We start from the raw sequence: 26,191 nt of genomic DNA, 5'->3' as shown, positions 1-26,191 counted from the left end.
AACAGCTGTTTTCTTACAATATTTTACTGAACTGTTTACAAGTTTGTTGTTGCTTCAGAAGTATCATGTTTTACAGCTCATATTTGAAACAGAGTTGCCATATCCAAATAATTTTTTGTACATTTTAGACCACTGAAATGACCTCAATTAATACTGCGTACCTATTTTTTTGAAATAAGAAAAAATAATATTTGGATTTATGCCAAAAAATTTGAATTTCAGACCATAGTGCGATGATAGAAAGGAAGGTTGAAGGGAGAGTTTTCTGTAAGGTTAACGCCTCCCTTAACTTTAGGTTACCCTGTAGTGTTTTCCAGAAAAGTGGCTGCTATCGAGGTGGCGGTAGACGTGCTACAATGAAGTGCAGCTTCTTGCAAGAAGGTGAGCTTTCACTCCGACAGCCGAGCGTCGATACTAGCGCTGAGCTCACTAACTGTGCTCACTAGAAATAGCTTAAAACTACTTCATCATCAGGCTCGTTTATTTGCCTGTTCACAGCGGAAGCGCTGGCAACTGCAAAACCGATATGTTAACCAAAGAAAGCACTCTTGAACCGCTTGCATCTGAATTGGACATAGCTGGATCTTCATTGGCGTCTTGCGTTCTAGCACTGCACCAATGGACCTAACGTGCACTTAACAGGCGCTGGTCAAAGACCAGTTCTTGTGTTTTAGCGAGGTCCTTCCCTCCTAGAGTAGAACGCAAGAGATCTACTGGACTACTTGCCCTGAGTAAAGTTCATCTTGCCGCAAGTGTAGGAGTTCTTGCTGGACACTGTCCAATAGGAATGTACGTTAAGGTCTAAAATCTTGTCGGACGCTGGTTGCCAAAGTTGTATGGAGCAGGGGGAGATGGAAAAATCTATGTTCTTTTTAGTCCAGCCTTTGCAACACTGAGGTTGAAACATCTCGGTAATCTTACCTTCTGCGAACCAAAAGATATAGCCGAAACTAATATTAGCCATTGGTGTCTTATGACCCAGTTTTTTAGGAGTTTATAGGTACCACAACGGACTGGCATTATTCTCGGATCGAACTTTTAACCTAACCTTTAGAATTTATGGTACTCAAGTGGTTTTAATATGGGCTCATACAGAGATATGCATACATATATCCATACCCATATACTCAAATTGCAACTAAATGTGTAATAACCCATTGACGACTCGAAATGCTTTTAACATGGAACAACTTTTATATATGTATAGTATAATACATTTGTAATGCAACACATTTAGCAATTTTTAGAAATTGTGTTAATGCTTGTGTTCAGCAGGGAGGAAAATTAATTTTTCATTGTTAGACGTACATACAACTCAAAATGAAACTTCACCGAAGTTTCACATCAGTTGGTATTTTATTAGCATATAGGTCGTTCGGTGTGTGAAAATATTAGGGTTGGTAGAATTGGTTAGTTTTGGTTAATTCTAAAAAGAATACGATGACTAATAATTTAGTTGACATTAGTGAAAAAGCTCTCCTTGCATTGGAAATGGGGGGCGTAATCGCGCTGAAAGATAACATTTAATGTAATTATACCCTGAACAGGTTATATTAAGTTTGCCACGAAGTTTGTAACACCCAAAAGGAAACCTCGGAGACCCTATAAAGTATATATATAAATGATCAGTATGTTGAGCTTAGCCATGTCCGTCTGTCTGTCAGTCCATCCGTCTGTATATATACGAACTAGTCCGTCAGTTTTTAAGATATCGTTTGGAAATTTGGCAAACATCATTTTCTCTTCAAGAAGTTGCTCATTTGTCGGAACGGCCGATATCGGGCCACTATAACATATAGCTGCCATACAAACTGAACGATCGGAATCAAGTTCTTGTATGGAAAACTTTCGCATGTGACATGGTATCTTCACGAAATTTGATATAGATTATTTTCTAAGATAATAATGTAATATACGAAGAAATTGTTCAGATCGGCTTACTATAGCATATAGCTCCCGTACAAACTGAACACATAGTTACTAACAGAAATGCACCTGTTCTGTTAGCTTTGATGCAACCGAAGTTAACGTTTTTATACTCTCGCAACAATGTTGCTAAGGAGAGTATTATAGTTTTGTTCACATAACGTTTGTTTGTAAGTCCTAAAACTAAAAGAGTCAGATATAGGGTTATATATTCCAAAGAGATCAGGATGACGAGTAGAGACGAAATCCGGATGTCTGTCTGTCCGTCCGTCAATCTGTCCGTCCGTCTGTCCGTCCGTCCGTGCAAGCTGTAACTTGAGTAAAAATTGAGATATCGTGATGAAACTTGGTACACGTATTCCTTGGCTCTATAAGAAGGTTAAGTTCGAAGATGGGCAAAATCGGCCTACTGCCACGCCCACAAAATGGCGGAAACCGAAAACCTATAAAGTGTCATAACTAAGCCATAAATAAAGATATTAAAGTAAAATTTGGCACAAAGGATCGCATTAGGGAGGGGCATATTTGGACGCAATTTTTTTGGAAAAGTGGGCGTGGCCCCGCCCCCTACTAAGTTTTTTGTACATATCTCGGAAACTACTATAGCTATGTCAACCAAACTCTACAGAGTCGTTTTCTTCAGGCATTTCCATATACAGTTCAAAAATGGAAGAAATCGGATAATAATCACGCCCACCTCCCATACAAAGGTTATGTTGAAAATCACTAAAAGTGCGTTAACGGACTAACAAAAAACGTCAGAAACACTAAATTTTACGGAAGAAATTGCAGAAGGAAGCTGCATGCAGGCTTTTTTAAAAATTGAAAATGGGCGTGGCCTCGCCTACTTATGGACCAAAAACCATATCTCAGGAACTACTCTACCGATTTCAATGAAATTCGGTATATAATATTTTTTTAACACCCTGATGACATGTACGAAATATGGGTGAAATCGGTTCACAAGCACGCCTTCTTCCAATATAACGCTATTTTGAATTCCATCTGATGCCTTCTCTGTATAATAGGAGTACATATATACATTAGGAACCAATGATGATAGCGGAATATAACTTTACAAAAATACGGTATTTGAAAAATATGTAAATGACGTATAATGACGTATATAATGACTCTCATACGAGAGTATAAAATGTTCGGCGACACCCGAACTTAGCCCTTCCTTACTTGTTTCTTTTTGCGTTTTACTTTTAATTATTTTCTTCTGAAACGTAAAAAGTGTAGAACAAACGCACCCTAAAGTAAATGTACGCATGTATGCACATGAGCGAAGGCAAACTGATGACAATCAAATGAAAACATAACGGAAATTGGTAAATTGACATTTTGTGGTAATGGCTGCTTTTCGCGGAAAAGTAAAGTAAAATTGATGACACGAGTATAATTTCCTACATACATACGTAAGTACAACTCGCAGAGAAAGTTCAATTATCGAATCAATACGAAATTACTGTTTCAATGATGGAAAAAGCTGTGGAGGTTGGAGTAGAGTTAATCAGCTAGGAGTTGTCGGATATACGGAATATTTTTCATACTACCAAACAAACTGTTGAAGTAATGTGTGTATATGTGTTGACACTTAGCTGAAAAACTTTACAGTAGAATAAATCATAAATACTTACGCTTCGGATACAAATTATTACAAAGCTTGTACTTGAGCAGTATCCTTCCATCATTAATTAAGCAATTTTATAAATTTGGCCTTGACTTTACCGCATCCTTAACTTTTGTCCATCCTAAGGGACGTCAACAAACCTTAAGTTAATCAACATTAAGCAACGTGTGTGAAGCCACACTCTTAGAACGTTTTAAGAGCTCAATTCTCAACTGACTTCTTGCATCTTTAGGGAGCAACCATCTCATTCTGCGTTTAAATACTTTGAATTTCATGTCTTTTAGCTGGAACGGCTGCTCTTATCGCTTATTTAAATTACTAGCGAAGCCAAACGCTGGCATAAAAATGAGAAAAGACAATTGACGAGTCGTAAAGTAGTGAAACAGGAAATGTGTTGTACATAAAAGTGAAATTGTACAAGCCCTGAAGGTTTGTGCTCACATACCGACCAGGAACGTTTCTACGTCAAGATATCGCCACATAATATACAATTGGATTAATTATACTTGACGCACACAAGAAACCGAGGCTGAGGGTGAAGAGCTTAAAGTATTGAAGTTAGAAAATAGTACCGGAAATCTTACAGTTCGTCATATGCAACGAAATGCATATGATCTTAAGTTTGATAAAAATTTGTATCAGAATGAGGAGGGATCGATTTCCGGAACATACTCAAGGTTTTAAGTAAATCGTTCTCTAATTTGCTGAAGAAAACAAAAAAATATTTACTTACATCAAAAACAAAACTTAGGTCACCTTAAATTCATGGTGGTTCCCAACAGGTTCAAAAATTTACTTGGACACACTATCTTATGAAGGCATAGTAACTTCCGCTACTACCAGCCAACAAATCAACATATAAATAAATATGTATACATAACGGGTTTATCAATAGAGACGCTACAAAAGTAGACCGTAACGACCTGTGCAACTAATATTGATATTATACAAAGGTTCCAATCAAAAATGCTTAGAACAATCACGTCTTCACCATGGTACATGCGTAATGAAAATATCCATAAAGACCTTGGTATTTCTATGGTAAAAAAAGAAGTAGAAGATAGCAGAATTAAATATTTATCTAAACTCCGAGATCAGCCAAACCCTTTGGCTAATGCTTTGGCACATTCCTGCGATCAAACACTCCTTAAAACAAGAGATATGCCTGCGTACTAAGGAGCAACGTATCACCAAAACGGCTCAATCACTTACTTGAGCTTGTCTATTTTTAAATAGATTTAAGATTTTATAACTTATTGTTAGGCTTTTAAAACAAAAAGCAGATACAATAAATAAAAAAAAGATATTGCAAAAAGAAAAAAATGTTCGTGAATTGGGCTGAGCAACAACTTGAAAATGTTCCGGATTTTCATCGAAAAATCATCTTCAGCGATGAGGCTCCTTTCAGGCTGAATGGTTTCGTCAATAAGCAAAATATGCGTTATTGCTCAGGCAACAATCCACACGTACTCCATGCGTCACCATTCCATTCCGAAAAAATTACGGTTTGGTGCGGTTTATGGGTCGTCCATATATCCATAATGGCATGGCATGTACTTTCACAGGAATAAAGAATTTCATTGATATCCCAAAACCGTTTTAATTTTATTTTAACTTCTGTAGCGCTGGTTTTGAAAACCCCGTTATTTATGTTGTTTGTAAATATGTATTCATTATACAAAAGCCGCTTTTCCCCGTGTATTTTACAACAGCTCACTGTGTTCACTTTTTGTCGTGCGCTTTAATTTCTTAACAAGCATTAAGTTAACAATGGCGTATTATCCGCCGAGACACAGGTTGCGAAGCAACAAAAGATAACAAAAAAAGTTCATAAGAGGGCGCACACAAAGTATGGTATGTGTTGCAACTTTAGAACATAAATACATATACCATATAGTACGTACTATAGAATATATATATATACAGATTCATGTGCAAAGTCGAATAGGCAGCGGGGGTTCGATAGCTGCATTAACTCACTTCCTTGGAAACTTGAATTGGTTGCAATAAAAACACAATATTTTTTATAAAAATATTAATAAAAAAATACTTTTAATATTTCGAACTTTTCGAGTTCGAAGAATTCTAAACAATCAATGTTTAAATCTTCAACAATTTAGGCATTTGAGAACATATGGCTTTGCAAAGCTCATCATCAAACTTATAATATAATTTTTAAAATCGTATCTTCGCACGACTCCTGGTCACAGTAGCATAAGGGTTAAGGCATATTACAGCAAAACTTTTCCCATGCAATGCTGTAATCAAATAATTGCAGAATGTGTAGAATGCAAACTTATGCGAGTAAGAAGAAGAACGCATGCAATTTAAATAACTTTCCTGTAATCTCGAATAGTTTATTGAAATTCGAGGAAAGGAATCAGAGTTTATATTGCAGAACACAATCATGAAATTCTATTATGCCACTTGATTTCATACGATTGCGTAAGTTGCTGACATGAACCTTTTACTTTGTGGCGAACTTGAATTGATACTTGCGTTGACTTGAGCAGCATTCTCTTTTTTACTTTTTAACTATTAGTAAAGATACGAATTATTGCAAGAGGTGCAAGGAAACTGGAGCGTATACTACTACCACAAAATTTAGGAAAAAAACAAGTATAGCTGTAGTTTGCTTATTGACTGAAATGGCTGTGTAAAAGTTTAGTAAGCCGACGGAAGATACTAAATGGTTTTATTTGTATTAAGTCCAGGATCTAACTATCACATGTCTCTTATATGTATTATATATAAATTTCTACAACTTTTGTGGACAACAGCCACGACCACAAAACGCCATTAAACGAAAACATATAAAGTCTCATTGGAGGATGCAGCCATGTGTAGAAGATCATCCAAGTGAGGAAAGTTCTCCCTGAGCGCCTTTCACTTGGGAGTGGCCAGAAACGATTCTTTCATATATGGCTCAAGCAGCTCACGACTTCGGGTCTAAGACCAAGTATCCTCTGGGTTGCCATAAAATCATTCGTTTGAAAGCGAGCTCAAGTGAGAAGGCGAAAAATCCTTCCCCTTTTAATGACGACCACCGCAAACGCATTAAGGATTACGATTTAATGGCATCAACTGCAATGTCCGGTCCCTTAATTGGGAAGCACGGGACAAGGACTGAGACAAGTAAGTCCTTGTGACATTTACCACAGTATCCATATAAATGAGCGCAAATTCGGTGGAGAATTCGTGATGGGAGAGAGATTGCATTGCAGGGTTCTAGCATTCAAGAAGTTCTTCAATGACGCCACGACAGTGGAGAAGGACGATGTGGTCAGATATACCTTCTAAGCACTTCAACAAACACAAAGAATGTTCGACGTCGAGAAGGTACAATCAATCACAACAGACAGCCGAGGAGCCTTGCACACCTGCTCTCTGAGAGCATTCATTAGCAACTTGGTATAAGGAAACTGTCGGACGGCATTTTAAGCTCCTTACGTATAGCTGCCAAACAAAACCATTGGTTTTCGGAAAAGGCAAAAGAACAGTTGGTACGATGAGGAGTGCCGTGTCGCAGTGGAGAGAAAACACACTACCCAACTCGCAATACTTCTTTGTACATTTTAAAGCTGCCTTTATGCCTGTTGAGCAATACCAAAAACTCCATCCGGATCGGGAATAGCCAACGGGTGCTACTTCGTACTGAGTGGGCAATTGAGAAGTAAAGTCCTCTCTCGACGAATAAAAATCAAACTCTACAAGTCACTCATCATCCCCGTCCTGCTATATGGTGCAGAAGCATAGACGATGACAACCTCTGATGAGTCAGCGAATTTTCGAGAGAAAGGTTCTACGGAAGATTTATGGTCCTTTGCGCATTGGCGATGGCGACTTTCGCAGTCGATGGAACGATGAGCTGTATGAGATATACGACGACATTGACATAGTTCAGCGAATTAAGAGACAGCGGCTACGTTGGCTAAGGTCATGTCGTCCGAATAGACGAAAACACTCCAGCTCTGAAAGTATTCAACGCAGTACCCGCCGGGAAGGAAGAGAAGACCTCCACTCCGTTGGAAAAACCAGGTGGAGAAGGACCTGGTTACATTTGGAATTTCCAATTGGCGCCAAACAGCGAAAAGGAAGCACGACTGGCGACCTGCCGTAAACTCGGCTATATTGTCTACGCCAATAAAGAAGAAGATATTTATCACTACATACTATAAAACAAAATCGCTTTCTCTGTCCCTATGTCACTGGTATGTAAGCTTAAATCTTTAAAACTACGCAACGGATTTTGAAGCGGTAGATGCAGTGATTGAAGAGGAAGGTTTATGTGTATAATAACATCCATAAATAGTGAAAAATACTGTTATTTAAGAGGTTTCTAAAGTGATGTCGTCAATAATTAAATTTTTTCCGCTTACATTGCAAGCGTAGGCTGAACAATGTGCTAAGTATTGTACACACTGAAAAGGTCTACAGAAAACTCAGCGATGGTATATGTGTGTCTATGTCTTATGGAAATCCTACAATAACATTTTTTTGTCCTTTGCTTTTTACGACAAATAATGGCTAAGTAGAGAAGTGATTTTAACCAATACAGCATTAATTTTTGTCCAATTAAATACCTTAAATACATTGTTGACAAAACTTTGAATTGATTTTCCCAAATATGTCATTTTTAAAGTCGATGACCAGCCTACAGAAAAAACTACTTTATCGATCGTTTTGAAATTTTGTACAAATATTCTACATATATATATATAGCTCTCGAATGACATCGAGTTTTTCCAAACATTTTAATTTCTAAGAATTTTACAATAACAAATAGGACGATTTTTTCGTCCAAAATCGTCATTTTGGCTTGAAAATGGTACCAAAAATTGAAAAATTGAAAAATTAAAGAAAAACTCGACGTCAATTGAAAGATAAAGTAATAAACTAAAGAAAGCATTTTAATTTTTTGGTTTCAGATGATCCAGTGATGCTGTAGGCTGGTCACCGTACAAAAACTTTTTTTCGAGGTGCCTGCAGAGATCGACGATAAATCCGTTATTCCTCGCTATTTTTCGATAAAACTTTTTTTAAGTATCCTTCAAATGTTGTACTTTCATGTAATAATAAGTAAAATAAACCTACAGCAATATTTTTTTCTAAAAAAATTCACGAAAAAAGGTCTTTTTTCGACGAAACAAACCTTAACCCCCCCTTAAGTTTGCCGCGAAGTTTGGAACACTCAGAACGAAACCTCGGAGTATATATATAAATGATCAGTTTGTTGAGTTGAGTCGATTAAGCCATGTCCGTCTGTCTGTCTGTCCGTCCGTCCGTCTGTATATATACGAACTAGTCCCTCAATTTTTAAGATATCGTTTTGAAATTTGGCAAACGTCATTTTCTCTTTAAGAAGCTGCTCATTTGTCGGAACGGCCGATATCGGACCACTATAACATATAGCTGCCATACAAACTGAACGATCGGAATCAAGTCCTTGTAAGGAAAACTTTCACATTTGACACGGTATCTTCACGAAATTTGGTATAGATCAGTTTCTAAGATAATACTGTAATATGCGAAGAAATTGTTCAGATCAAGGGCTTGTATGGAAAACTTTCGCATTTGACTTGGTATCTTCACGAAATTTGGCATGGATTACTGCTTAAGGTAATAATATAATCTCCGGAAAAATTGTTCATCCGTACAAACTGAACACATAGTTACTAAAAGAAATGCACCTGTGAAGGGTATATTTGCTTCGGTGCAGCCGAAGTTAACGTTTTTTCTTGTTTGTATAACGTTTACGTTTGGGTTAAATATGTCTTCTTATAAGGTATGATTCATCATTACAACATTTTTCCAAACATAAAACAGATAGTATGCAAGTGTAGCTAATTTTCGTGCGATTTATATTCGAGGTGGCTGCAGAAATATTTTGAAATACTTTCCCGGAAACATTACATATTTATTAATTTTGATTTAATTACAAAATTTCCAGTTCCAATGAAATTTATCGTCATCATACACATACTTATAATGTCCATAAGCAAAACACAGTCACGACATTGTCTCCATGGATTATAATGCAAATTTGTATTAATTAAAACACACATAATGAAATTTTATGGTTTCTTATGTGCATAGATAATTATACATACAAGTATATAAATATATATATATATATATATTTATAATATGTATGTTCAAGTTAGCTATATGTTGTATAATAGCGCCCACCACTGCTTGGTGGTTGGAGTTGTATTCATAACTTGTCATTGAAGCCGTTCTAAATTACTTATGTACCTTAGATTAGGGTTAGAATAATATAATTGCGTAAGTGTATGCGTAAACTGTCGGTTTCAATGACAAGTAAAATGAAAAATATATGTACATATATAAAATATAGATAAATGTTTTGGTATAATTTAGAAAGATATACTATTCTACAAAAATTTGTTATGGCAAGTCAGACCAAAAACTTTTAAAATAATTTTATTGTTTGTTATTAAAAGAATATTCAGTGCTCAATAGCTCAGAAACGGGCTTTGAAGTTTTAACCGATATTCGTTTTAAGTGGCGTGGTGTTAGTGCAAATCACTGTCAATACAATGCCGGCAAGTTTTCTCCCTTTAAAAAAAGGAACGAACACACGACAATATAAATCTTCAAAAATCTTCATTTCACAAAGAAAGATATATGTATGTAAGTAGTGCATATATGTATGCAAACTAATAAGGTAAACAGAGCCGACTGGCAATTTTTGTCTATTGCTTATAAGGAGCGCTATGGTAATACATATGAATACGAAAAACAAAACTCACTTTATTTTCACACTCAAGTTTATTATAATCCTTCACATGTACAAGTAAGGAGGGGCGAAGTTCGGGTGTAATCGATATATACTCCCTCAATGTCGAAGGATGTAAGACGAGGAAGCACAGGTACATTTATTCTAGCAATTATATTTATAACAAAATCCAATGGAAAAGAAAATGGTTGTTTATTATTGCCACGGTGGTTGATATAAATAACCATCAAGTAGAATTTAGATTACTTAATAAGACAAATAAATATTTTTTGAAGATCGATATGTTAATTTTGTTCGGTAATTCGATCTAAATATTATGTTCAGATTGTAGCATTGCCTTTAGCCACAATTCATATCAAATTCGTGAAGATATATGTCGAAGTGTTCCATATAAGGTCTTGATAGTCTTAAACCATAGTAGTCTGATATCGGTTCTAAAAATGGAGTCTTTTTAGGTTATCAATATATATTTAGGTTATCAAAAAAGTCTTGCGGTATTTTCGCAAGTTGGCGCTGAAAGCGCGTAGTTCTAATTCTATTTCACGCGCTAACACGTGTTTGAGATTGATTGTCGTTTCTTTTAAGTCGTTCGTGAGTTATAGCGTCGCAAACATGGAGCAAAATAAAGAGAAAATACGGCATATTTTACAGTACTTCTACGATAAAGGCAAAAATGCATCTCAAGCCGCCAATAAAATTTGTGCAGTTTATGGACCCGACACAGTTTGCATTTCCACCGCACAACGATGGTTTCAACGTTTTCGTTCTGGTGTAGAGGTGGTCGAAGATGCGCCATGCTTCGGAAGACATGTCGTCGAAAATTGCGATAAAATCGCTGAATTGGTCGAAAGAGACCAGGATAGTAGCAGCTGTAGCATCGGTCAAGAGCTGGGCATGAGTCATCAAAAATTCATTTCAATTTCAATAAAAAAAAAATTCAATAAAAATACCGCAAGACTTTTTTGACAACCCATTATTAAAAATTGACAGATTAACCGGCTCAGCTTGTCACGCTGAATATTAATATATACTTCTGGTTATTACAAAATCAACATTTATTATTCGACGAAGCCATGAATAAGTTTTCACGTTTAACTATTGATATTTATTTATACATAATCTAGGTCGTAGACTCACTTATTTTTAACCCACAACATAAAATGAGATATATGTGAAATAAAGCGGAAGTTTGAAATTGTTATATTAGGTATATGGGTTTTACGCGAAATATTAGTCCGATTTCGCCCGATTGACAAAAGCGTATTATTCTAAAACGTTCCATCGAATTTCAATAATATACTATATCTCACCGATTGATAAACATTTTCGGCAAAAAGTCAGCCATAGAAACCGGAAACCTACATACTATATATGTATATTCGGTATGTTGGGCCTTGAAAAGCTTTATATGTATATGTAAGTAAGGTATTTCGGCGAAAAGTGAATGTTACAACGTCAATTGTGTTATTTTTACACCAATTCCTTCGAAACTCTTTTGCACAAAGTTCACAAATTAAAATTTAATTCTGCTTTGTTTTACTAATTAGAATATTGTTTGGGGAGGCGCTAGTGAATTTCGAAATCAGCAGGATTCATGCCCACTTTTTTAAAATATTTAAGGCACAGATGATCTTCGTAGTATTAAATGTACCAAATTACAGTGGGGGACAGGGTTTGTCCGGAAAGTAATAGGACTGATTTTCTTCCCCTTCTTCTTTTTCTTTTGGACTTCAGAGCGCGCGCGCACCCACTAGATTCAGTAGAGGGCGTTCCAGCTAACCAACGAGCTGATCAGTTGGCTCCCAGCATCAGGAGAATCAGGTGAAACATATTCGCCCCCGACAGCCCAGATATTGCCTCCGAACTTTTTTAGTTTCCTTGCTTGAAAAGGCCGAATAAAGGCAAGCATTTTGAGACGACAGAGGGAATCCAAGCAGCATGCACCTCGGCTCTCAAGGCTATTTCGGAGAATGCCTTCCGTGACGCCTTTAAAGCTTGGAAATCCGCTGGCAGCGCTGTATCGACGCAGAAGGAGCATATTTTGAAGGTTTTTAAAGAATTGCAACAATTGGATCAATAAACTTTTTTAAATCCACTCAGGCCTATTATTTTCCGGACAAACCCTGTAATGTAAAGTGCCATAACTAAGCACCTAATTAAGGTATAAAATTCATATTTCGTACAGGGGATCGCAATAGGAAGGGTCACCCGTGTGGAAAAAATTTGGAAAAATGGGCGTGCCCTCGAATAAGTTCAATGTGCATATCTTCCAAACCGCTTAAGCAACCCACAGTGTGAAAGTGGACGAAAACTGATGAAAATCCCGTTCACTGCCCATATAACGGTACTGTTCAAAACTACTAAAAGCGCCATAAATCAATAACTAAATGCGTCAGACATTAAATTTTACCACTAATATGGTATGAGAGAGCTTATTGGAGCCTGCGTGAAAGTTGGACGATGGGCTTGGCTCCGCCCACTTTTTGATGAAATACCATACCAACTTACCGATTTCCACAAAATTTGGTACGTGGCATTTTTTTCATAGTCTTATGTCACGTTGTGAAAATGAGCGAATTCGGACAATAACCACGCCTACTTCCCATATAACACAATTTTAAATTCCATTTGATTTGTTGAGTTCCCAGCACGGAAACCAAGAAGCAATTAATATAACGAGATTAAACTTTGCCCTTTGTGTGTGCCACCTTATGACCAAAAATTGTTTAAGTCCAATAAAAACTGTACCGAAATTTCGACCCCGGTACCTATAGTTCACTTTTGTTTGAAAATATTGGTCAATGTCTGAGATATATAATTGAAATTCAGGGATAGTACTTCTCTAACAATGGTATGTCTGTATGTCAAAAATAGGTTAAATCGGACCAATACTTCCCTTAGTCCCCATATATCTAATATAAAGATTTTCCATCTTCCTGGTGACTTTATGATTGATTTATCGAACAAAATTTGAGTTATCTCAATGAAAATTACAGACCATATATTACTCATAGCAATCTATCTTTGTGCCAAAAATAAATAAATTTAAGCGAAGACTTTACTTACCCCCCATATAACTAATATCAGGATCTTCGAACATCCGGCTGACTTTACTTCATATGATTGGTTTTTTAGTATGTGACATGTCAAAGTATGTGGTATTGGGAAAAATTGATAAAATTTGGCCGATACTACCCCAACTTCCATATACTACATACAAGTATAAGGGTTTTCGTTTTTCTTACAAATCTTATGTGTTTGTCAGCATATGAGTTACATATAGTATGTATATGTAAATAAAATTGCTTGGATTTCGATCAGGTTGACGTTTTACACCTTAAGGTATTTCCCTTGCTTTGATTCCTGAAAGTTGCAAGAGTATAAAATGTTCGGTTGCACCCGAACTTAGCCCTTTCTTACTTGTTCTATATATTATAGTTTCTCCATAAAAAATTAGAAAAATTAAAAATAAAATCCTAAAATTTAGTATTGTGTTTCGTTTTCATATATCAACCACCGACTCCACTAAATAGAAAAAAATTGAAAAGCTAATTTTCAAATATGGATTTTAGAAAGCAGTAAAAGAGGCTTTTTTATATTAAAGTATAGAAGTATAAAGGTTATCGTAGAATTTGCAATCAAAACTCTTCACAAAAGTAGATTTTCCAACATATAAACAAGCTGTAAACTCTTTTAAAAGTTGTAAGTATAATATTTTATCGTATATCAAAAAATTTTTCCAACTAATTCAATATTTTTCTGTAGAAATTTGACTATGTATCAATTACAAAATATTGCAAAATCGAGGTAATCTTTTCTCTTAAAGTATACTTTATTCAATCATAAATCCGGCATTGAAATTCGCAAAATATCTGTAAAGTATTTGTTTTAAGTAAATTGAAACCTTAATGCATATGTGAGTATTCGTCAGCAGCAAGCTACAAATATGTTAAGCAACGCTGCATACATTCTCAACCGTTGCGAAGAATTTAAACCACTCAAACAACATTCCTCGCTGCAGCATTCCACTAACATACTATTTCTGTAAATATTTTGCAAAGCTTTGTACTTCATTCACTGCATATCAACATAACCCCGCGGGCAGCTTCAACAAACTAAATACCTTCCACATCTTCGGTTGGAATGGCAGAGAAGCGGGTAGTATATTTATATATATACATGTGGGTATGTAAGACATATACGATGCCGGAGCAGGAGCACAACGCCGGAGCTGTCGACACGTGAATTTAGCAGACGGTAAATAAAAAGTGCTCGATATGAAAATGGTAAACACTTCACGCAGTCTAGTACGCATGCATATAAGTATGTTTACATGTATGCATATTTATGCACTTCACCGGTGTGTAAACAACGGCTGCCCTTAATGTTGCTCATACGCCGCGTCGACTGCGTTTTTGCTGAGAGCTTATTGGAGAATGCAAATTTGCACTCCACACATGCGGTGTTGTTGTACATTAGCCTGCAAGAATGCATATGTGTGTCTGTGCCAGCCAGCTCAAAGCCATAATATATGCATATATACATATATATATATATATACGGATGTTAGTAAATAGCAAAACCGAGTCGTCTGTTAAAACTGCAATGCCAATGATCATGGACGCGTGCGGACAGCTCGATTTCACGCACACAGATGCACATTAATATAACCTTGTCTGCGAGATTCTTATACAGTTAGTCGAAATGTCGGTTGGCGTGCTGTTAATGTTGTTTGAACGTGTCTGGTAGGTGTAACCGGAAATGTGTACATAATAAAATTGGCCAGCGCGGAGCAATTTGTCGCAATTTGTATAGCTTGCGTGGGTGTGTATACAATTGTGGTTGTGTATGGGTGTGTACGTAAGGCAGTTTGTTTGTTTAAACTGTGTTAACAAAGTGGGATAATAAGACATGTGGTTGATCAGCTATACATTAGCTTGTGGCTTGGTTTCATTTATACAAATTTGTGGTTATTCGGATGATTTAAGGCGCTCTAATTAAAAACTTTTACATAATTAGGGGAGTTTGTAGCAGTTTAGGTTATCTAAGAAAACCTTTTGGGTGAACGCAGTCACTAAGTGGGAATTCTAAAACGTAACTGTGACTAACCGTTGTATTCCTATGCGGGTCTCACTGTTGGCATGAGTTAGTCGTAAGGGAGACTGTTAGCATAGTGTACTTGTGAAATACCATAGTCAAACTGAACTAGCGAACCTTCTTTTATCCCGATTTTCAAGAAATATATACTACAACACACTGAGAAATATTTAATCGACCTCAAGCGACCAAAAACGCCCCTTTTAGTTGAAGCGAATCGTCGAAAAATTTGCAAAATGTAAATGTTTAATATATTTTGTGTAAACAGTTTAAGAATTTTAAGCTTTTCTCTCATTAAAAATGAGTAAAAGTGGGTCAATTATTATAAATATTTCTTAGAACTTTCGGTTGATTTTATACCGCATACTATAAATATGAAAGAAATGGACGAAATTAGGGCAATACTTCCTATGGTCCTCATATACTACGAGGGCTGCTATATATATTCTGGCCTAGGGCAACACTAGGTGTTGCGAGGTGCAATCTGACATTTCCATTGGAAAGTTTAACATTTTTTAGCATAACATCACTCAGAACGTTTTATCATTTAATCGTGAATTGTTTTATTTACAGGGAATTAAAAAATTCATCTCGGCCAAAAAATGGAATTTACTCGTGAACATTTTCGTGCGATCATTTTTCACAACTTTCGACGTGGATTATCACGACAGGAGTGCATCGATGAACTAAAATCTTTGTATGGCTATGAAGCACCATCCTATAGCACTGTGAAAAACTGGTACAACGAATTCAATCGTGGCCGACGCTCGCTCAAAGACGAATTCCGTGAAGGTCGTCCAAAAACAGCCGTTGTGCCAGAAAACATCGATGCCGTACGTGAACTGATAATGTAAGACCGTCATGTAACATACCTTCAGATAGAGACATGCCTATGCATTTCTCCCACCAGCATACATTCGATATTGCATGAACACCTGGCCGTAAAAAAGGTTTGTTCTCGTGTTAAAAAAGGCTCGTGTGGATTGGTGTAAAGAAATGCTGAAAAAATACGATCACGGTGCTTCAAAAGACGTTTATAAGATCATCACTGGTGACGAATCATGGATCTATGCGTATGAGCCCGAAACAAAACAGCAATCGACAAAAAAAAAAAAAACCATTTTCGTTGATAAATATGCCTATTTACATTATTAGGCCAGAAATATATATAGCAACCTACGTAAACACGGATTTTCCCAAAAATACTTGACTTTATACCTCATATATTATTCAATCGTTTCTTAATAAAAATTAAAGGGCATCTATTTCTACAAAACTAACTGACCGCTTATATATATAAGAAAATTAATAAGAATTTTATAAGATTTTTATTCTTCCGGTTGGCTTTATGTCGTATATGATGATCAATATTTATGATATCTCAGCAGAATTAAATGAAAGTACATTAACATAGTTTAATGGTTAAAATGTGTGATATCGATTCACATATTATCCCAGCTCCCATATCTTTATATGTATATAATTATTTTCATTTATCCAGAATGAAATTGGGATTTCCCATTCCATTGATGTTTAGTTGAGTGGGCATTTAGGTAAACATTTTGAAACTCATTGCTGCAGCATAGTCTCAGCAATGTTTTTATATATTTTGCGCCAGTTTCACATAAGCGTTGCACTAACCATTTTCATCAATCGTAAATAAAATCAAATTACATAAGCTCAAATTCTAAAACCAATAACTGCACAATCAAATCGAAATGATAGCTTTAAATTACAGAACTGAAGCTAGTTCAACCCTTTGCTGCAGAATGTATACAAATAAGTCCTAAAACTCGAAGGATTTTATGCAAAAATTTATCCACATATTTATTGTATAGTAAATATTTAAGATAATTGTAATCAATTTTTTCAGTTAATCCCAATAATACTTAAAATGTGGATATTTTAAATATTTTATCATAACCAAAAGTTTTTTTTTTGAATCAATTTGCAATCTTCAAAGACAAATTCTAGAATAGGCTACACTTTGGCCGATACAAAAATTTACTTTTCCTTTGATATTAAATATTTTCAATTTCCCTTTCTCTGCTCGCTATCTTTGTGTACTTTTCATGTAAAAGAAAACAAAAAGTCAGCGAGTTGAACTCGTGTAAGAAAATATGTAACAGGTTACTAGAATTAAATCCATATTATTTTTAGTTAGCCCTAACCTTCAAAAGGCGCGTGTATAAATTTGACAGTTGTCGAATCATTAGTTTGGAAATTAAATAATTTTTACCCAAAATCAAGCTTTAATATTGTAAAAAAATGGATAAAATTAAATTCCGCGCGTTGATAAAATGTTGCCTTTTGAAGGGAAAAAATACATTTGAAGTAAAAATTTGGTTTGATGACGAGTTTGCGGAAACTGTTCCAGGAAAATCAACCATCAATAATTGGTATGCTATCTTCAGATGTGATGAAATAAGCAACGAAGAAGGTGAACGCAGTGGTCGCTCAAAAGACGAAACCGACGAAAACATCAAAAAAGTTCGCAAAATAATTTTGAATGACCGTAAAGTGAAGTTATTCGAGATAGCAGACACTCTACAGATATCAACTGAACGTGTACATTATATCATACAAGAGAAAGCTCTGTGCAAAGCTCACTTTTGACCAAAAATGACATCGAGTTGATGATTTGGAGTAGTTTTTGGAGATATTCAAGCGTAATTAACTCGAGTTTTTACGTCGATATGAGCCAATGGATGAAACATGGCTCCAGTATTTTACTCCGAAGTCCAATCGACAATCATCCGAGTGGACGCGATGAATCCGCTCCAAAGCGTGGTCAATTGCAACAGTCGGCTGGCAAGGTTATTGCGTCTATATGTTGGGATGGGCATGGAATAATTTTTATTGACCACCTTGGAAAAAGAAGTATGATCAACAGCGACTATTACATAGCGTTATTGGACCATTCAAAGGGCCGAATGGCCGAAAGGCGGCCACATTTGTAGAAAAAGAAAGAGTTGTTTCTCCAAGAGAATACATCGTGTCTCAAGTCAGCGAAAACGATGGCAAAAATTCTTGAATTGGGCTTTGAATTACTTTCACATTCACCGTATTCTCCATATTTGGCCCACACGGCTGTTCCCTGTGCTCAGACCTCAAAAGAATGCTCGCTGAGAAGAAATTTTTGTCGAATGATGCAGTGATCATTCAAACCGAGCCCAATTTTGAAGCAAAGAACAAATCGTAGAACAAAAATGGCAACGAAAAGTTGAAAGGTCACAATAATCAGTGGATCACTCTTGAAAGGAACTTAGTTGAATCAAAAAACGATATTTGGAAAAACTATATGTTTTACTATGGTAAGCCGCGGACTTCTCATTGACTTGTTATTCATATAATCGATTTCTTCGATGCTACAAAGTATTGTTTTACAAGTTTGCTATTGAATATAAGTTCATGCAATAAATAGGCGGATGGACAGGTATGGTATGATAAACTAAATAGGTTACGCTACGAGGAAAAAATTCCGTGCCATAAGTTGCCAGATGAAAATTAAAAATATTCTGCACAGGCGCCTTCCAGTCAACATTTCAATTACAAGGTTTCCACGGAAGAAACAACAATTTTAAGTACAATGAAGCTGCTTACAACTTGATATCCGAGCACCAACTTTTCTCTTTAATCTCTGTTTTGCCATAATTGCTTCAATATTGCGCAAAAAGTATCAAAATATGAAAATATACAATTTTTCCCTTCCACACATTAAAACAGGCATTAGCTGCAGGCGAGCAATGTGCAACTCGAAACTTCATAGGCACTTACACACATACACATACATATACATACATATATATAGATAGACATGTGTATGAGTAGGTAGAAATATGCAGTTACCCTTCGAAGCGCACAAGTAGCATGGATTATGAAATGAAAATGTAAAATTTTAGCTACAACTCAGCATGCCGTTAAAGGTCAACACAGTATGTGTGGGTTGTTGGTTGCAGCCCAGAGCTGAAAGCCACCACAAAGTCATTCCATAATCAAGGTTTTGACAGCCCCTGGAGAGCCAATGTTTTAGACACGACTCTGGCGAGCAAAATTGCTTGTAACGACTAGGAATCGTAGCGCTGCATATTTCCAGGATCCCTTGCTGACCTGTTGAGTACTTGATAATTTTATTTCAAATAAATTATATATAATAATATATAAATTAAATTTGAAATGTCACATGCGTCAGTTTGAGCTTTTATACGCCAGGTAGCTGTGTATCTGTGTTAAAGCTACCGTAAGGGCCATCAAAAACTTGAGCGTTAAGTGTCAACAAGTGGTCAGTGGATATTTTGCAAACATTAAAATGAAATACACGGCGTGCTCAACTTTTAGCATCAATTTTCATTTGGCTCAAAACGAGCGTCGCCGCAGGCAGGTGGCTTACCGCACGCCTCAACAAGTGGACACTTGTTGCTGATTATAACTTATTTCCTTGCGAGCTATGTACCTCCGGTTGCTATTCAAGAGGAAAAACACGCAAAACAAATATTTTCCGAGGGCGTATGTTTGGATGCTTCCGTTTCTTATAAATTTGCGGTCTGTTGTTAAGGCGTATTTGTGTGCCTTGCGGCAGCGTATAAGTACTTGATACATATCAACATAGCCGTAGACATAAATGTGGGTGTGCGTGTTGTAAATAAAAAGATAAAATTGTTGTTATGTGCCCGCGGTGTGTAATGCCACTTACCTGCCCTCATCTTCGGTGCTGCTGTCACGCGACTGCGACGTCTGTCTGCTGCGACCCAGACGCATAATGTTCCGCACGGTGCGCATACTGAGTTTCTTCTCCTTGCACGGTGGACTTTCGGTGGCGCGCATAGCGGCGGCCAGTGCGCTAGCGCTTTTGCTGTCTGTGGCGGCGTTGGTGTGGGCATTTGAGTTGGGTGTGGTGGTGAGTAGTGTTGTGATGCTGCCGCTGCGGCCCGTTGTAGGTGATTTGCCGAATTTATCAAATTTCAGTTCGATTCTTTGGCGGTTTGTGGTGACGCTTGTCGTGCTGTGTTGGGCGGCGGTCATAACGCGGCGCAACAGATGCCGCTTCTTTTGTGTGCCGTGCGATTCGCTGCCGCTGGAGGCGGTTCCAGCGCCGCTTGTGCCATGACCGCCCGGTTCTGTGGGAAAGCGAGAGGTATACTGAGACTTGGACGTGGGAGGGGGCATTGCTACGTTGTTTTGGTACAGTTTGTGTCAACATATGTTGAGTGGATGGGAATTCTAGTTTATTTACTTATTATTTCACATTTTTTAATATTTTACGAGCACTAACATTGTATAAATCTTAGTTTCATTACATCTGTAATTGAGAGGTGTGAGTAAAAATGTGTTTTAAGCCATTTAAGACACACTTTAACGGAATTTCTACATGTTGTTTCGCCATTATTTGCTAACATTTTCTTTCACAGCAATCCATTTATCTCATTTTAGAAAACACCGTTTTTGTATTAATTTTAAAAGGCTCTTTCAACAGCATTTACACATTTACCGTAAGCATTTTTCCATTAAAAAATACTTAAATGCAACTTTGTCGACTTATTCGCCTTGATTCGGAAGTATTTATGGTAGAAATATGTAATCTCAAAGTGCAAAATTTATATGTGTTTACTATTTTCTCTCCTCTTGATTCCTCTTTGCTCTGCTCTTGATTACTGCGTCCAAAGTTTTACTCTTACGAAATATCATTGGACCAAATTAAAACTAGAACTTCATAGCTTTACACACAAAGTACAGTCTAATCTTAAATTATCAGAAATTATTTTGCTCCTAGACTAAGTACTTTTGTTCTACTTTCGCTACTAATCCTAACTTCGTTGTCTACTAAACCGGACACAGCGCAAGCATGAAAATGAAACGACGCTTAAAGTCAAACACTTAAAAACTCTTGTTCTCTCGCTCTGCTTTCGTAGAAATACTAGAAACTTGCTACAGTCAGCTGCTTAACTTTGTTTGCGCTTCCTTTTTTTCTTTAAAATATGCAAAAACCGTTTTTGTGCTGTAAAAATGTGTGGCCATTAGCCAAAAAATTGTGCGTTTCACTTTTATAATTTAATATGCAATGATGATTTGCATGCCATTTTGCGCTTTGTGTTGAATGAAACCTTTCGCCTCTGAAGAAATGAAATGTTTTGAACGAAACTTTTTTTCAAATATTTATTCATCAATTATTCATTTCCGTGTAACTGAAGCATAAATGATTGCTGGCTTATGGCCTGAAGCTTGCTTTATTAAACGGTACTTGAATTTGTGAAGTTTTCGGTTGCCTTGAAAAGGTTAACACGTGAAACCCTTTCGCGTTTCGCAAATGCTACATATAGGTGTATTGTAGGTGCGTTTGTAGCATTAGCCTATCATTAGGGAAATATTGTATTTTTGTTATTCTACGAAACTTTTTTTTCGTTCAAATGTGTTTTTTTCAGTTAAGAGTTACAACAAAAAAAATAAAAATCAAAATCTTAAATTTTTTTAACACATTTGTGTTGTCCTTAAAAACAAAAATTTTCTATTTCTGCTTCATAGATATCAGACTTCTCCTTCCTAATATATTTTTTTTTGATCAAAAATTATGTAATAACTGTTTTTTTACCACTAAAAGTATATTCTTTTTGACACATATTCTGAAATAAATTTTGATTTTATTTTTTTAGTCAAAAATTATGTAATAACTGTTTTTTTAGCACTAAAAATATATACTTTTTGACACATATTCTGAAATAAATTTTGATTTTATTTTTTTAGTCAAAAATTATGTAATAACTGTTTTTTTAGCACTAAAAATATATGCTTTTTGACACATATTCTGAAATAAATTTTGATTTTATTTTTTTAGTCAAGAATTATGTAATAACTGTTTTTTTACCACTAAAAAAATATACTTTTTGACACATATTCTGAAATAAATTTTGATTTTATTTTTTTACTCAAAAATTATGTAATAACTGTTTTTTTAGCACTAAAAATATGTGCTTTTTGGCACATATTCTGAAATAAATTATCTGATTATATTTTGAATTCTGAAATAATTGTTTAATAAAAAAAACGCATCTAAAATCATTATTTTATATTTAAGAGACAAAATTTTAACTTCACCGTTGTAGAACACTTTTTTAATTAAATATTTTGTTTTTAGAACTTTAAGGCTCTTAACATTTTGTTATACGTGATTTTTCTAGCGCATTCGAATATTGCAATTTTACACTTAACACAATTATATGCTTTAAAAACACACTAATACACCGTTTTCGTTGTTTTTAGCTCAAACCGTTTCCACTTTCGACTAATTAAAGCAAAGACACTGATTGCTGCCTACAATGCTTCATTATTGCCAAAAAGCATTAATCCGCGACTGCTTTAACATGTGTGTATTTAATTTAAAAAAAATTAAATCCCGTTAAACGACACAATTTTCTCAGAATTTTCTACCGATTTTCAACATTTAACCACTCAAAATTCGAATTTTCACTTTACCTCGATTCAGACTACGCTCCAGATTAGCTATGTTCTGCTCGATGTCGAGAAGCATCTGTTGATCATCGTCCAAGCTTTGGCTGCTGCAGCTAATGTTGTGCTGCTCCTGTATGGGTCGCACCAGATTGGTCGGCTCAAAATTGCCAGCAGCATCGTCGGGCGATGTGTATCTCGCTTCGAATACAACAAGTGCCTGCGAATGTAAAAATATAGCGTACATTTATGGAGAGTTCATAACAAAGAGCGTAAATACAATGAAACTAAGAGAGTTAAAATACGGTAGTCGTTGTTGTAGCAGTAGCACAACAAGCGAACGTTGTAGCTGGCTACGTGGGCGCACGAAGGGCCCTTACATTTGGCGCGCATTTTCCATTGAACACGAGTATGTATGTAGCAGTTAAAGATATGTAAAGGTGGAGCAGCAATGTAGCGGTGGTGGCTGCTGGCACCACCTTGCCACATTATGTCTGCAAACACGAGCCCAGCTGAAGTTAGTTGTCACGACTGCCTGGCTACCCGGCAGCTAGTTGTACGAATACATATCGTAGAACAGCTGTGCCGGCCACCTTGACTTCCGAAGGTAAACATCAACTTTACGCGAAGTCGTCCGCCGTCAGTCGTCAGTTTTCTCCTTGGTAAGCCAGCTACTTGCAAACATATAAATATTAACATTGTAGAGCAGCCCTTGGCTTCGACCACGTGCGCAAGTTAAGCATTTGTAAGGCCATTTGCAACAGGTTAAGCGAAGCTGCATGGCACGGACTAGCTGAGTACATATAAATGCACAAATAGAGCTAATAGAGAGCGCCATTGAAGTCCTGGCAAAAGGGCGCGTTAGTGTTAAACGTAATCTCAGAAGATAGTGACCACGGGATAATAAAGCCGGCGTAGTAGGCAAGCACAACTTCGGATGGAAGTCTGCGCACGGGTTCGAGTTATAAATTTAGTGAAATAGGCATAATACATTGAGGCAAAAAAGATTCCGGAAATTGCAAATAAATCGCAAAACATTTAATTATTCATCAGTATTTATTTTGTCGTCCTTAAAGTAATCCCCAACAGATATAATACACTTAGATCAAAGATCTTTCCAGACCTCGAAACTCTCAAACGCCTCAATTCGGTCAAATAGTACTATTAATTGTTCGTCTATCCCTCCGGACAATAACAATTTCCGGGTACTTTTTTGTCACAATTTATATTTTATGGTGTCTTCAATCGAGTGTAAAAATTTTGCCAGAAAACTTGATAATATTCAAAGTAACCATAGCATTAAATAAAATTTTGAGGCTTGTACTGCGATTCGTAGTTATTTTGCTCTATAAGTAACCACACGCAGAATGCTTTCCGCAGTTCGTTCCGTTATTTCAAAGCGCTTGAGTCTTTGCTTTTATTTGCTTCAAGTTTCATGTTACAAATTATTAAATCATATTCAAATTATATAGTCTTATATTCTTTTAAAATTTCGCTCGAAAGAATAATAGTTTTTTCATAATTCAGTTCTTTGTAATACCATGAAAAATTGGGCTGGACTTCAATGTGGAAGAGGTTAAATATACACATCTCATAAACCATTTGTTGAAATAGTTCAAACAGCAAATAAATGGCGTGATAATTCCCGGATTCTGCTGTGATATTATATTTTAGCAAGAAATAATGTTTTATATAAAATTCCTTTCTATGTTTTGATGCAGTTTTAAAAATAATGTGTTGATATGCTTTTGTAATAAAAAATGGTTTGGTAAAAATTGGTCGCCTAACAACCGTAATGTTTATCTTCTATCAATTTTCATTGAAAATATTATAAAAAGGACAATGAGCTGTTTATGAGAGTTTCAAACTGCTGCCGTCTGTCACCTACAAATTTGGATCTGATTAAGTGCGCAGTTAATCCGGATTAACGCTGCCGTCTGTCAAGGCTATTAGTCAATATATGAGATATCTACATAAAATGTATCTACATACACACTACTGTGATCAAAAGATAAGCTTAATTTCTTTATAAAATGGAAATTCTGTATTTATTCTTCCAAATCAATTTCCATCGCTTCGAAAAATCGCCTTCTGATGAAACGCACTTTGCCAACGCCTTTACCAGTTTTTGAAAGAGTCGGAAAATTATTTTTCCGGCACAGCTTTCAAGACCTTCTCCATGCGGCTTTTATCTACTCAAACGTGTCAAAGCGACGTCCAACATTGGCTTTTTGAGTTGGTTTTATACCCGGAATGGCACGGAGCCAAATGTCGAGAATACGGTGGAACGATATGAGTCGAGTTGCAGTATGACATGGTGCATTATCGTGATGAGGTATCACAGAGTTGTATATAAATAGACTGCATTAAATAGGATTATTTTTTTACCAATGCTTATGAACGGAATAAAACGTGCCCCTCCCACAATAAGTTAATTCTATTTAAAGGTTAACTAGGTTGATATCATTCCAAAGTTATAAAAAAAATTGTCTCCTGCCTTAATATAATTTAGTTCCAAATATATAGGAACTCAGTTCACATCTTTTCCCAGCTTTCATATACTGAAAATAATTATTTATACTGCAATGGACTTTTATTTCAAATTCGAGGTGATCTCTACATCTCCCTGCTGTCGATTGACTGGTCGTCTCTTGACAACGCGCTTGAAGATAATTAAGCTCAACAGAGCCTAGCGATCTCTTCAGCAAACAGGGCAAAAACCAGACCAGAAGTGACTTGGAAACAATTTTCTTGATTTCAAAGGTACTGACGATTGACAGTCTGAAAGTCCAGTTTTGAATCCATTTGACTAAAGTTTGTAGACACAGTTGAAGAACTATCGAATACCCCACAGAAATTTGTAGAGTCTCAAAAAATGTGCTTGGTTCTATTTATCAAGGACCGAATCTTTTGAGGGATTGTGTGAAAGCAAAAAGTGAGCATATCGAATACAATTTTGTACTTCGCCCACTTAATATATGGATTATTAAGTAAAAGGAACAATAAAAATCTCCAAAAATTTAAATAATTATTATAAAAATAATAAGCAATTTTAAAGAGATTAAAAAAAAATTTAAAAGCAAATAAAAATTAAAACAAGAAATAAATGATCTAATAAAACAATAAATAAAAATTTAAAACCGAATTTTAGAAATAAAAATCTCAAAAATAATAAAACAAAAATGTAGAAATGGTTAAAAAGAAATTAAAAAAAAAATTGGGAAAATTAAAAAAAGTACAAATCTAATAAGAAAATAAATAAATATCTCAAATAAAAAGAATTTAAATATCAAAAAATGTAAAACAAAATTAAATCCAAATTATAAACGAAT

General features: G+C 35.8%; 1 protein-coding gene across 2 annotated transcripts in view; it reads right to left on the bottom strand.

Annotated features, from left to right (window-relative positions):
- Window positions 1-26,191, bottom strand: part of LOC126759957 (otoferlin-like) — a 137,613-nt gene that overhangs the window by 22,461 nt on the left and 88,961 nt on the right. For both annotated transcript variants that reach the window (XM_050475218.1, XM_050475217.1), the window contains exons 6-7: window positions 22,887-23,079; window positions 20,113-20,536 (exon numbers count right to left, since the gene is read on the bottom strand). In XM_050475218.1, coding sequence (XP_050331175.1) covers window positions 20,113-20,536; window positions 22,887-23,079 — 617 coding nt within the window. The remainder of the gene's footprint in view (window positions 1-20,112; window positions 20,537-22,886; window positions 23,080-26,191) is intronic.

Source organism: Bactrocera neohumeralis, chromosome 5 (assembly GCF_024586455.1).
Source record: "Bactrocera neohumeralis isolate Rockhampton chromosome 5, APGP_CSIRO_Bneo_wtdbg2-racon-allhic-juicebox.fasta_v2, whole genome shotgun sequence".
In the NCBI taxonomy this organism is placed as follows: domain Eukaryota; kingdom Metazoa; phylum Arthropoda; class Insecta; order Diptera; family Tephritidae; genus Bactrocera; species Bactrocera neohumeralis.
The sequence above is the reverse complement of the archived record's forward strand: the minus strand, read 5'-3'. Positions and strand labels throughout refer to the sequence as shown.